This window comes from Stenella coeruleoalba, assembly GCF_951394435.1.
Source record: "Stenella coeruleoalba genome assembly, chromosome: 15".
Classification (NCBI taxonomy): domain Eukaryota; kingdom Metazoa; phylum Chordata; class Mammalia; order Artiodactyla; family Delphinidae; genus Stenella; species Stenella coeruleoalba.
Window position 1 is genome coordinate 74,588,687 of NC_137161.1, and position 13,010 is coordinate 74,601,696.

Consider the following 13,010-nt stretch of genomic DNA (forward strand, 5'->3'; position numbering starts at 1 on the left):
AGGAGCAAAGACTCTGCTTTTCAACGAGACACGCTGTTTTTCAGTAAGCAGATGCATGTCTTTCTTGTCTCTATCTGTGAAATAGGAAGGTAGGATTATATCCCGGTACGGTATGGAAATGCTGGTAAACATTTTTTTCCCTTTTCAGCTGATCTTAGTTAAATCTGTCTCACCTTCTCATTCTGCCAACTCAAACAGCAGCCTGGCTTTGTGCTGTGTCATCAAAGGAGATAGCATATTATATGGTTAAGGACTCAGACTCTGGAGCCTGTTTAAGAAATCCAAGCTCTGCCACTAACTAATTTTATGACCCTGGGCCAGTTACTTTGTCTTCTGGAAGTCTGTTTCCTCATCTTCAGAATGGGGCTAATTTTAGGATTTATCTCACGGGGTAGTTATGGAAACAAACAAATTAGTGAGAAGAGGATGCAGTGTATAGTAAACCCCGTGTGTTTGTTACCCTTATTTCCCCAGACCTCACACACCAGTGGAGAACTGGGGCCTTGTTCCTGCTTCACTACAGATTCCTCTTCCTCCCTCTCGGCTCCCGTGTGGGCTCCCGGGGCCAGCATCTCCCAGCCCTAGTTCCTTCCCGACACTCAGCCACTGCAGGCTTCCCACTGTCTCCAGAACCATTTGCCCAGGGGAGGCTGCCCCAACGGCTTCAGCAGTACTGCTGGGCAGCCCAGGACCCTCAGGCAGCTATCCAGCCCACCAAGCTCCCTTGGGCTGGGTGTGTGCGTTTCTTGGGTTGGACGCCTGACCCCCCATCCCCTACTGCTCTGCTCCTGTCCTTCCCCTCCCCTCCCCCACTTCCCTTTCCCGGTTTGGTCCAGATCCTACATGCCCTTGCCTGGAATGGGCCAGATTCCTGAAAGGGTTGGGCCTTGAACTGGACTCGATACTCAGCATCCCCAAAGCCACTGTGTGATCCACGGATGCCTGCCCTGGGGTGTTAGCGCCCATGGCCTCTCTCTTGGACTCTGCCCCTCCTGCAGTGCCTCTGCAGTGGGGGAAGAAGAGCTCAGCCTGTTTTCTGCTCCTGGCATGTTCCCTGATGAATCCAGGCAAGCCATCGGCTAGAAGCCAGCCTAGATCAGCCTGGACCACCCGAAAATTCAGAGCCTCAACAGAGGAGTTAGACGTGGGCCTGGTTATGACATCCACACGTGAGAGCGGGTGTGAAGATGCTCTGATGGGGAACCAGCCCCAGAGATTTAGGACGAGGTTTCCATCATCACTGAACACCCATCATACTCTGGGCCTCGTTCTGGGGGTGTTCATTCGTTCATTGGCAGGATGTTATTTAACCCATGACAATGACCCTACAAAAGTCAGGGCACGCCCCCTTTTTTTTTTTTCCAACGCAGACACTATATTTTTTCCGTCGATTCTAGAAGCCCAAACTCCCACTGGCATGGTGGTTCCTTTCATGCTGCCCATCTCCACCCTCCCAGCTGAGCCCACCAGTGCATCCTGGCGCTTGTCCCAGCCTGAAGCCACCCTGGGCTCACCCCAGGGCCACCACACAGGCTTGGCCAAAGCATCTGGCCCCTTCCCCCTGCCCCAGGAGTTAATAGGCCATTTGTGTGTCCTTCATTCAACATTAAACATTTGTACCTTGCCCACCATGTGCCACGGCCTCGTCATGTTCCACGGAGAGAACGCGTCCCCGGAACTCCCCGGAAGAATGCCCTTCCCCGGAATTTGGGGGCTTCAACATTGTAAGCTATGCTAGGTGAGCTAGAAACTGTAGGTCTTGGAGGGTAAACCTGGGTTGGGGGATCAGTTGATTTCCATGTCTCTGTTGAGGCGAATTCATAAATTCCTCTTAGGAAAAAAAAAAATAAAAGCCTACATTTCTGCTCCAATATCCCATAATTCGATGCAGGGGAAATTATAGTTTTACTCAAATTCAGATGACAGACATCTACTTTCTGAGCATTAATTCTCACTGTTCTCTAGATCTTCCACTAATGTTTTAGAAACGTAGCTAGTTTCTTTTTGTTTAGTCTTGTATTCCCCTTATTCTGCTTTTAAACATGCTTACAAGTGCCAGCCCCTTGTAGCCACTTCATCTGTCTTCTCACCTTCCCTCAAAGCCGAGCTTCCGGAAAGTTCTCTGCATCATGTCTCCACCTCCTCACCTCCCTTTCTCCCCTGCACCCAATCCAGTCTGGCTTCCTCTTACCCACGGTTTTCTTGTTACTGCATTGAACATGCAGTGCAGTCTGGCTACTGGCCCTCTGGGCAGCCGTGTTTGGCTCTGCTCTTCCTTGGTTGGTGTGACACCCACCTTTCTGGTGTCCAGTGCTCTGGCCCCATCACCCACTAAATGTGGAGCCACACTAGGGTCTGTCCTAGGACCCCTGGCCTGCCGTCCCCTGGGACGCATCTGGAGCCCCATCGGCCTCTGCCCTCAGCACTGAGTTGGAATGTTCAGCTGCCTGGGGAGGACACCACATTGGGATTCCCAAAGCCTCACCCCCAAACTCACATGGCCCACAACAGAACGCAGTGGTCCACCGTGTGGGCAGAATTCCAGCAAAGTGTCTCATACTTGGCACTCTGGACAACCCTAGCTCCTGGGCCAGGCAGATGGTACAATGAGGACAGTCTAGAAACTTCAGCCACCCACACTTCGGTCTTCCTTTGGCCGCGTCTGATGGAAACCCAGACTCCAGAGGCCCCGTCACCCTGTACCAATGGCCTAAACTCCACTAGCCCTAAACTCTTTAGCGAGAAATAAAATATTGCCTCTGCCCTATCAGTAAACAAAGGAGGTCCAGTCCTCAGCGATTGCAGCCACCTGGACGGTGAGCCCTGAGGGAACTCAGGAAGGAAACAGAGAGTACCTGCCGTCTAGCAGTCATCAAACTGCAGCCACCCCAGACGGTGCAGCCTCAGAATGAGAAAACACAGGATACTGGCCCCAGATAGCCGAGGTGCATATCAAAGGAATGGTGTCAGTGAGCCCAGACTCTTGCATCTTCCCATACATAGAAAAGTGCTAAATTCCGTAACTTGAGAAGTCTAGTTTTCTTTTATTTACAGTAACCTTTTCTTCTGACTACCTGGGGTTGTTGTAAGAACTCCTACGTATCCTGGGTTCCCCCCTTCCTCTTTGGAACAGTCTTCTCAGCGTTTATCTGAGAGGCTGTCTCTCGGGCTCGAAGTTCTAAGTCCGCCGAATAAAACCTAACTCTCAACTTCTAGGTTGTGCATTTTGTTTTCAGTCGACATTAGGATCCACCCTTAATTCTGATCGGCCCTGTTCTCAGATCCTCTTCATTTCAAACAAGCAATGTCTTTGGAAACAATCACTCAACAGATACCACTGCTCCAAAGAGAAATCAAAACTCTGAACTGAACGGTCAGGGGACAAGACTGTTGAAACATTTTGTATTTATTTGCTCTGCTGCATCTCATGGTGCTAAGACCACAAAGACCTTTTTCCTAGGTGGTTTCACCTTCCCCCTTGTCCTTCAGAAGCAGCAATGTTGTTTCCTTATTAATTCGGTGATACGAAAACTACCTAAGAGAGCAACATATTTCTTTGAAAAAAAAAAAAAAAAGAAGGCTGAAAGCAAGCCTCAGAAATGATAATGGTTGTTTGAGGGTGGTAGGATTATAGACGATTTAAATCTGTCTTTTTCGAAGAAGATTGGCAGTGACTCGCTTTGAATTTAGTAGCTCTGGGCAAGGTAGGAAGGCTCAGTTGCTAATGTGGCCACCACCCTAGTGTTCCATCTGATTTCATTATTCCAAGCCTAACAGCAACACAAAACCTGCCTGCATCACTTATCGTGTCTGGAGGAAGATTAACTCAGCTTCTAAGGAGATGGGAATTTCCTGGCGGTCCAGTGGTTAGGACTCCGTGCTCTCACTGCCGAGGGCCTGGGTTCCATCCCTGGCTGGGGAACTAGGACCCCACAAGCCCCACAAGCCCCTCGGAGTGGCCCAAACAAACAAACAAACAACACCCAATAACTTCTAAGGAGATGTAAAATTTTAACTAAGAATCTTCACTGGAAAACAACTTATGATCGTAACTCCGATTTTCTGGGAAGACTAGCTCATCAACCCATTCTGGCGAGAGAGAAAAAGTACAGGAATTCCTCCTTAACCTGGAGTCCCCCTTAAGCAAAATCAAATACATGTGTCTGTAGTTCTGTATGCCATTTAGGACATCAAGCATCCCTGTTCCCTGTATGTGGTCTGTGAGACCTACTTTTCAGGGATAATTAGAAAGTGGGAACCAAGGACTGGAAATAGAAAAGCAAAGCAAAGCAGATGGCAGAGAAAGAGGCTTGGGTCTCCCGCTAAGTCTCGGGAAAGTCTCAGGGAGCAGAAAGCAAGTAACCCTGCTCTCCTTCGAGGTCTGCGAAGAGGGTGGGCGTGAGGGATGCCCACACGGGCTAGATGATAGCACAGCCCGGAAGGCAGGAGCTAACAGCTCTGAAATAATAAAACCAGAAACGTTTTGAATGTTTGGAGAGAAGATGAGTCAGAGGAACAGAAAAAGAGAATCTGCCGCGAAGCATAACGGATTTCTAAGTGTCGCACCGGAATGTGGGGCAGGGTTTTTCAAAATATCGCGTAAAAGATGGGAAGTGGAAATACTGCAGCTCAGAACCTCCGAGATGTCACGCTTCAGCACCGGTACTGTCTCTCCTGCTTTCCGTTGTCTCTTTTGTGTGTGTGTAGGTTTCCCAAACGTAAAAAATACCTGCCCTCGCTCCTCCAACCCTGTTGTCCCACTGCGTCTAAGGCGGCTCTGCTTTGACCTCGTGGTGGTTTCCAGGAATCGAGGGATGACAGGGTTTGCTTCTTACCGAATGTGGGAGGCTTGCTTCCAGAATCACGGGCCTGTTCGCTGGGGCAGAGCCATCTTGCCCTGGGTGCTAACCCCTATGTGCTCTTCGTGGCTCCGTCTCCTGAGCCCACCCCTTACATGGCTTCACCTGGAAGCCAAGGGTGCTGGATGTCATGAACTTCTGCATTTTCCGAGTGCCCCCCGCAGGCTAAGCTCTGTCGCTCCGCGCGGCACTAGCGCCTTATTGGCAAAATGCATCATCGTGACAAGGTGTTTGGATGATGGATTGCTTAAACGACGAAGCCATCAAGGCATAAGTCCAAGATGAGATTACATTTAATTATGGGATAGAAGAATTCTCGTCTGTCATTCTGTTGATGAATTAACTGAGGGAGGGAATGTGAGCTTCTCAGAAAAGAGGGGAGAGGAAGACTAAACGTACTGACCGAAGGACAAACAGGGGAGACCTGTGATACCCTCCCAGGAACCCACTGGACAGGAGAGTTCCTTGGAACAAAGCCTGACTTCTCTCAATTCCTCTCCAAGGTGCACACCTCGTCTTAAGAACATCCTTTGCAGCTTGTAGCTCTTTCAAAGAGTGTTCCGTGGAGTCCCCAGGGCCACTGCACTGGAATGCTTGCCGGTCGTGCTCTGTCCATGGCGGGGCTGCTGGAAGCTGTGGTCGGTCCACAGCTCGGGAGGGAGCTGGAATCGGTGAGGCTGTGTGGGTGGTCCCCATGACCAGTGAAGCTGGTCCTCAGGTTGGATGTGTCGCCCCTACGCATGCTTCAAGTCTTTCTTCCATGCCTTGCTGGGAGCTAGAGAACGTCTGGGGGCTCAAGAGTGTGAGACGCGTCCCCTCCCACGAATGCAGAGCCCAGCATCCGAGACCAGGAGTCACAGGATGGTTTGGAAAGTGGCCTGGCATCACCTGAATCTCAACTTTCAAAGCGGCAGGGGGAGTCACTACTTACCTGATAGGATGAACGTTACCCAAACCCAAAATGCGTTTATTGTCAGACTCTTGTTCCCTGTCTCAGTCCAGCCACGGCACTGGCCCAGGAAGCTGCATCACTGGGACCTCGGGCAGCAGCTCGGTCGCAGGGACTCGAGAGCACCACGAAGTGAAAGAATGATGCCCCGGGCCCAGCACTGCCTACCTTGTTCTCCCTTCTTGACCTCTGCCCTCAAGGGAAATCAGAATGGGAAAGGTTGACAGGTTCACCAGGTGGGCTGGGAGAGAGAACAGGAAGGGGCTGGCAGAGGAGGGCGATCCCACGGCCAATAACCCTGCAGGGAGACGTTAGCTGCTGCATGAAGGGACCCACGGGGACCTGGGCCCAGGATGGCAAAAGCTGGGAGTGTGTGGGAGAGTCCTGGGCCTCCCTAGACAAGACCTCCCGCTCTGAATGGGTTCAAGCCAACACCGAAGGCCGCCCCTGTGCCCTTGACGTCTGTTTCTTTTATGTTTGTGATATAAAATTTATTTTAAAATAATTGTAAGATAAAAAGACAGCCAGTTTAAAGAAAAAAAATTTAAATAAAACACTGGCTCAGAAAAGAAATGGCTGTTTGTCTAATGCAAATTAGTAACCAGACAAGAGCAAGGCTGGTCACTCGCTCGCGATGGAGAAGGGCTCTCTGAGTGGCTGGGAACCGCTTCCATCTTGTTGACAAACACATGTTGCAAGGCAGGAAATTACCCTCCTCAGTGCCTATTTTATCTCTGTTTAATTGCTGTTTGATAATAAATTACAACACAGAGTCCATTAATTAAACTAACAATGTCTGTGGAACACCAATTCCTTCTTCTGGGAGTTGCCTTGTCACGGGAGCTTCGATTCAGTTTGTTTGCCCAACGGCACTTTATGAAGTAGTTTAAAAAGATGCCAAGGCACGTGACTGGTGGGGCAACACTCCTGGCCTAGGGGGAGCGGGTTTGGGCAGGAGGGGGAGGAAACCTTGGTGAGCGTGAGGAAGGGCAGCCTGGCAGCTGGAGAGCAGTACCAAGGATGCACTCTAATTCAGAACATGTGGTGGAAGAGAAAAAAACCAAAACGAAACATTAGGTCTACTTTCAAAAAATCAGCTGCTGGAAAACGACCATGGTCCCCACTTACAGGAATTCATCCCAGAGTTGGGGGGGCGGGGGAGCAAAGACCAGCCTGATCTGGTTTGCCATTCCATCATCAACTAAACGGAACGAGAATTCACTTGGAAAAGTTCTGCATGCAGGTGGAATGAGTGAACGATGAATTCTAGCTATTTTCCAACAAAGCCCCCTGTACTGGGCTGTGAAGGCCACCAGCTGCCAGCAGGAGAGGAGAACTTGGTGCCCGGCTCCTGTCCTGGCAGGGAGTAGGCAGGTAGTCACCAGGGCAAAGACTCTCCTAACATTTCACCTGTGCTGTCTGGGAGGTAGGCTACCTGGGCATCCCAGCTGGATGGGTTTAGCAGGTGACCAGGTGGGACCTTGAGGGAGGGGATGCAACACGAGTAAAGGCTCTGGACAGAAGGGGTTGGAAGGTCAAGTTCTCAGGGAACTGCCCCAGACCGTTTGGAGATGTGGGCATCACAAGGGTGTCAGACCGGGGTTCTGAGCAGTCAGGGTACATGGGGAGGGCAGGGGGCCCTGGGAGGAGGTGGCCACGGGGCTGTGAAAGGCAGATGCAGCCGCCTTCGTGCCCTGGCCCTCAGGTTGTCAAAAACTTCCTGAGTGGCTTGGAGAACCTTCCCCTGAAACACCCAGGTGAAAAGGCACTGCTTCGAGCCCTAGGAGGAAGCCCTCAGGTCTCTAAGAGGCATTTACTGGACCATCTTTACTCCTTTCCTCATTCACGGAAGTTGGTTTGACGGGCTGGTTTTTGACTACGCAAATCCCTGCACGTGATAGTGTCTGTTACCTCACAGTTAATAAGCACTCAGTTCAGATGGGACCTCTTCAGAAGGTCGGACGAGGAAACCTGGGAGTTCAGCGTTCTAAAAGCTACTCCTGGCATTTCCCAAAATGATGCTCACGTACAGCATGGTGGCCCAGAAGTGGGCAACTCCAAGGCTCAGTGTCCAGGCTCCAGCTGCCCTCCTGGCCCAGTACCACCACGTCACCATCTCCTCTCCCAGCCATCCCGCCCGAGACTAGTGGGGGTGGATAACTGGCTTGTCATCTGACCTCTCCCAAGACGCAGCCTCTTAAATGGCTGACACAACCATCCCCTTCAGGCCACAACTCCCCACCTCCACTTCCCCGGCCACCAAGACTTTTAGGGCACTTTACTCCTCCAGACCCTGGGAGGGAAGAACTGGAGAGTCAGTAGGGACTGATGGTCAGGATGGCTCCAGAGCATCCATCCCTCTCTGAACTCCTCCGGGACTGGCTGTGCCTGATCTAAACGTATCATTAGGGCTTCCCTGGTGGCAGAGTGGTTGAGAGTCCGCCTGCCGATGCAGGGGACGCGGGTTCGTGCCCCGGTCCGGGAAGATCCCACATGCCGCGGAGCGGCTGGGCCCGTGAGCCATGGCCGCTGAGCCTGCGCGTCCGGAGCCTGTGCTCCGCAACGGGAGAGGCCACAACAGTGAGAGGCCCACGTACCGCAAAAAAATAAATAAATAAATAAATAAATAAACAAACATACCATTACCACACTGCCCCCCACCGCAGCAGCAGATGAACCTTCAAGGGCTCCCCAGTGCCCTCAGGGTCAAGTCTCAAACTCTCCAGGACAGCATCCTTGCATCACTGGGAACTTGTTAGAAATGCAATATCTCAGTGCCCCCCACTCCCCCCAGACTCAGAAACTCTGAGGATGGGGCCCAGGAGCTGTCATAAGCCTTCCAGATGATTCTGCTGCACACTGACGTGTGAGACCCAGTGCCTTGGAACATGTCTTATGAGGCCTTGGAGAGCCGCCTCTCCATCTCTCTTCTGCCTCATCTCTCAGCACATCCTTCCCTCTTGCATTCTAAACCCTGGCCAAACTGGGCCACCTCTGCCTCTTAGCACCCAGCATCCCAGGCTATCTCACTCTTCTCACATCTTCTACGCTGTAGGTTTCCTGGTCTTTCCTCCTCCAGTCTAAACTGCTTGAGAGGGGGGGCTGTATGTTATCAACCGCCAAACACAGTCGTCACCAGTGACTGCAGTAGGTGCTCAAGACCCATGTGTTGAGGGAAGGAAGACATGAATGGAGGAAGACACCGGGCTCTTCAGAGCCTCTTGCCTTTGATGTTAAAGCTCTGTTTCTCCACGGAAGGAAGCAGGTCTGGGCTTCCTGGTCGTTCTTCTACTCCCTGCGGGCACTTTTAGGCAGTGGTAGGGCTCAGGAAATTTTCTGCAATTAAATGGACTGGATTTGAACTTAAAATGCTTGGGTTGTGCTGGAGAACCTGCTCCAGCACAACCCAAAAGAGCCTGTTCACAGGCACTTGCTCCTCTGTGCCTCAGTTTCCCCATGCTGCCTGCTTGCCTCCTAGAGTGACCGCAAGGAGAAAAGGAGCAAATGCAACCTGGCGTTACTTGTCCACTTTCAGAGGACACATCACACACTGAAGGGAGCGGAGGGTCTGGATTCTGAGAACTACCTGCGGTGATAGGAAAGGAAATACAGCTCTTCTCTTTCCAGATGCTGGCTTAATGGGAAAGCAAAAGTGCTCTGAGCGGAGAGAACCACGAGCCATAAATGCACGCGAGAGTCTGTGTGTATGACCGATGAACGTGAACTTGGCACGTAAGGTGTGTGTCCATAAAACATGAGAGAGATGAAGGGAGCTTACGGGGCATTCTGTCCACTGTCTTCCTTTTATAGATGAACAAACAGAAATTGTAAGTCTGGCTTAGAACAAACCATCTTGTGCTCCTATGGGATTGAATGTTTTCCCAGTTTGTAGCTTGCCTTTTATTACTATTGGTTGACATAAAATTGGTTCAAACTTTGATGCATGTCAAGTCTAATGACATTTTTGGATATATTTTCTCCTGGTTCTAGAGGATTTCTGCTAAGCTCTTGGTGCACACACCCATATACGTGCACGCGCGCGCACACACACACACACACACACACACACACACTGAGGGCTAGCACAAAGCTGTCAAAGGAAACTCATTTACCAGGCTCTATTTTTACTCTGTTGGTTGATTGTTTTGCCCTTTTTGGTGATCTTTGCTATCTCCTGGGAGACCAGAAGACACGTGTGTTCTTTGAAATATTACTGCAAGCACATTTCTCCTTCTCAATCAGTGCTTGGCACTTGTAGCAGCACTTACAGACCAGGCCATGCTTACCACCAAACTGGTGATGGCCTTTCAGAACAGAGATATCAATCAGATTCTCATGAGGGAAGCTGCTAACTCTTTGAAGTTGTAAACAGGCATATTTGGTTATAATTAAACATATGTACACGTGGCATCCGTTTGCCTATTAGCAAATGACACAAATTGTATGCCGTCTCCTTTCAGTAGGAAATGTACCCATTGATCCTCTTAATATCTGTGCTGATGCTACCACTTGGGAATCTTTTCCCTGGTCTCTATAGAGAAACCACCAGAAAGCCTCTCGGCTGCTCAGAACCGGTAACAATTACCAAAGTAGAGGACAGGAGTTCCCAGAAGTCCTTCAAATCCCCTGTAGGTCCGGTGAACTTAACTCCCTTCCTGATCCGAGACGGGCTCCTACCTGGGGTCCCCAGCCATGGCACGGGTACAGTATTGCTGTGTGGTTCTCCAGCGGCCCCTGGTCCAAGCAGACGTCTTTTGCCTTGCTGTTGCGAAGCTGCAGGAAGAGGCAAAACGTGACCCGTCAGAGCTCATCTGGTGGAGCTGCTACTCCCCATCCACTGCTCCACTGTGGCTTGGTTCTGACGTCTTGATGCAAAGGCCATGAGACCCACACCCCCGCCCCCAAGTAAGGACCGAAGCTTCAGTCTGTGAGGTGATCACTTCAGCAACAAAGTCCTCCAGTGGGTGGTGTGGGTACTGGCCCTCTGCCTGTGACACACACACATGCACATAGCTCCCCCATCCCCAGCACAAAGGAAGATCTCAGAGAACCTTCGGACATAGGAACATTGACTACACGTTGGTTATCCAAGTGGACCCCGGTACCAGCACTGGTTCCCACAACCCTGGGAACCCTGGGTCAGCTTTTCAGGTCATTACTGGCATAGAGGCATGAAAAATAGTAATCAAAAGAGAAAAAAAAAATCTTGCCGTCAGGAAAAGCTCAAGCAACATTCATTTATATATTCAAAAAATATTTACTGAATGCATACACTGGACCAGGTACCATTCTAAGTGTTTGGAATGAATCTGCGGAGGAAAAAACTTACCTAAGAACTTACCTGTAAGTTCTTACCTAATTTGGATGTAAGAACGTACCTAATTTGGATCTCCAGGCCCACTGTGATTCTATATTGGTGTCCATCCCACCCACCACCTGAAATCTCAACCAGTGGGAAAATGGCAACATTGTTGCTTTACCCCATACATCTGAGCCTCCTCCGGATTATATTCTCCATGGAAACCAAACTAACCAGGGATAAATCAAGAAGAGAGGCACGGGGCAATCTGCTTTTGCGCACCCAAGTTGCGTCTGGGTTCAGACAACTGGGCAGACTTCTAATAACTTTTTAAAAAAGATTTAAAAAGTAACACCATCTCATTGAGATGCTTTGGAAAATACAGAGGAAAGTAACAATGGTTCACAATCCTCTTACTCAATTTTTTCCCCAATTTTGGACAATTTAATTTTGTTCCGTTTTGGCTATAATGAGCAACAAAGGATAAAGCTTTGTTCACGTTTCAGGTTTCCTTAAGAATAGACTCCTAGAACCTGAGCCTACGCTATCAAAGGGTGTGGAGACCTTAATGTTCTTAAAACCTGCTGCCCAACTGCTTTCTGGAAGCTTTGGACTAACTGATATTCCTATCCAGAAGGTATGTAAATACTTAACCAGTCCTGAGTTTCACCATTTAAAAGTATTGTGTTGATCAAAGTGTACAAACTTCTAGTTATAAGATGAGTAAGTTCTGGGCATCTATGTACAACATGGTCATTATAACTGACAATATTGATAGCAACATACTTGACAGTTGCTAAGTGAGCAGATCTCAAATGTTCTTACCACAAAAAAGAAATGGTAATTATGTGGCATGTTAGCTAATGCTATGGTGGTCATCGTTTTGCAATACATAAGTGCATCAAATCAACAAGTTGTACAGCTTAAACTTACACAGTGTTATATGCCAATTATATCTCAAAGCTGGACAGAGAGAAAGAAAAAGAACATCAGCTTGGGGAAAAAAATCAATGGGGGAGCGTTTTTTTTTTTTTTTTGGAAGCTACAAGTTTCAAGCCAGAGGGAAAGCAGCTTCTGATATCTATAACCCCTTTTCTCTTGGAAACCAATTCCTTATATTAAATCCCATGTTTGAAATACCTAGGATAGTTTTTCTTTCTCTCTCTTTCTTTCTCTTTTCTTTCCTTCTTTCTTTTCTTTTTTCTTTCTTTCTTTTCTTCCTTCCTTCCTTCCTTCCTTTCTTTCTCCCCTCCTTCCTTCCTTCCCTGTAGCATTCTTTTTATTTATTTATTTATTTATTGGCGGTAGGCGGGCCTCTCACTGTTGTGGCCTCTCCCATCGCGGAGCACAGGCTCCGGACGCGCAGGCTCAGCGGCCATGGCTCACGGGCCCAGCTGCTCCGCAGCATGTGGGATCCTCCCGGACCGGGGCACGAACCTGCGTCCCCTGCATCGGCAGGCGGACTCTCAACCACTGAGCCACCAGGGAAGCCCTGTAGCATTCTTTTTAAACCCAAGGTTCCAAAAGTCCATAAAGAGGGATGTAGAGAGAAGTGATGAATCAGACCTATTAAACAACATTCCCAAAGTTGGTCCAAAGAGAGCTATCTTTAAAGAATTGCAAAGCTAGCTTAGGAGACCAGCACTATGACTTTAGTTCTTTTATGGATGCTTTAAGGAAATGCTTGTTGCCAGTGCTTTCGATGGTGTAAAGATTAATTACATGGAAAAGCCCAGACAACTTCTGAGTCAAAAAGTAATTCAGAAGAGTTAGATTTTTGCAAGTGATGAAATTTTAGAAATACCTTTACCAATGTATTTTGGGTTTATTTTTCTTTTTATGTATACATAAGAGCAATATGGTAAAAATGTCTACTGAAGTCTAACAAAGCATTTAAACTAAG

General features: G+C 49.1%; 1 protein-coding gene across 2 annotated transcripts in view; it reads right to left on the minus strand.

Annotated features, from left to right (window-relative positions):
* The window catches only part of GALNT17 (polypeptide N-acetylgalactosaminyltransferase 17), a 450,322-nt gene that overhangs the window by 8,601 nt on the left and 428,711 nt on the right, over positions 1 to 13,010 (minus strand). For both annotated transcript variants that reach the window (XM_079944095.1, XM_079944096.1), the window contains exon 9: positions 10,486 to 10,581. In XM_079944095.1, coding sequence (XP_079800221.1) covers positions 10,486 to 10,581 — 96 coding nt within the window. The remainder of the gene's footprint in view (positions 1 to 10,485; positions 10,582 to 13,010) is intronic.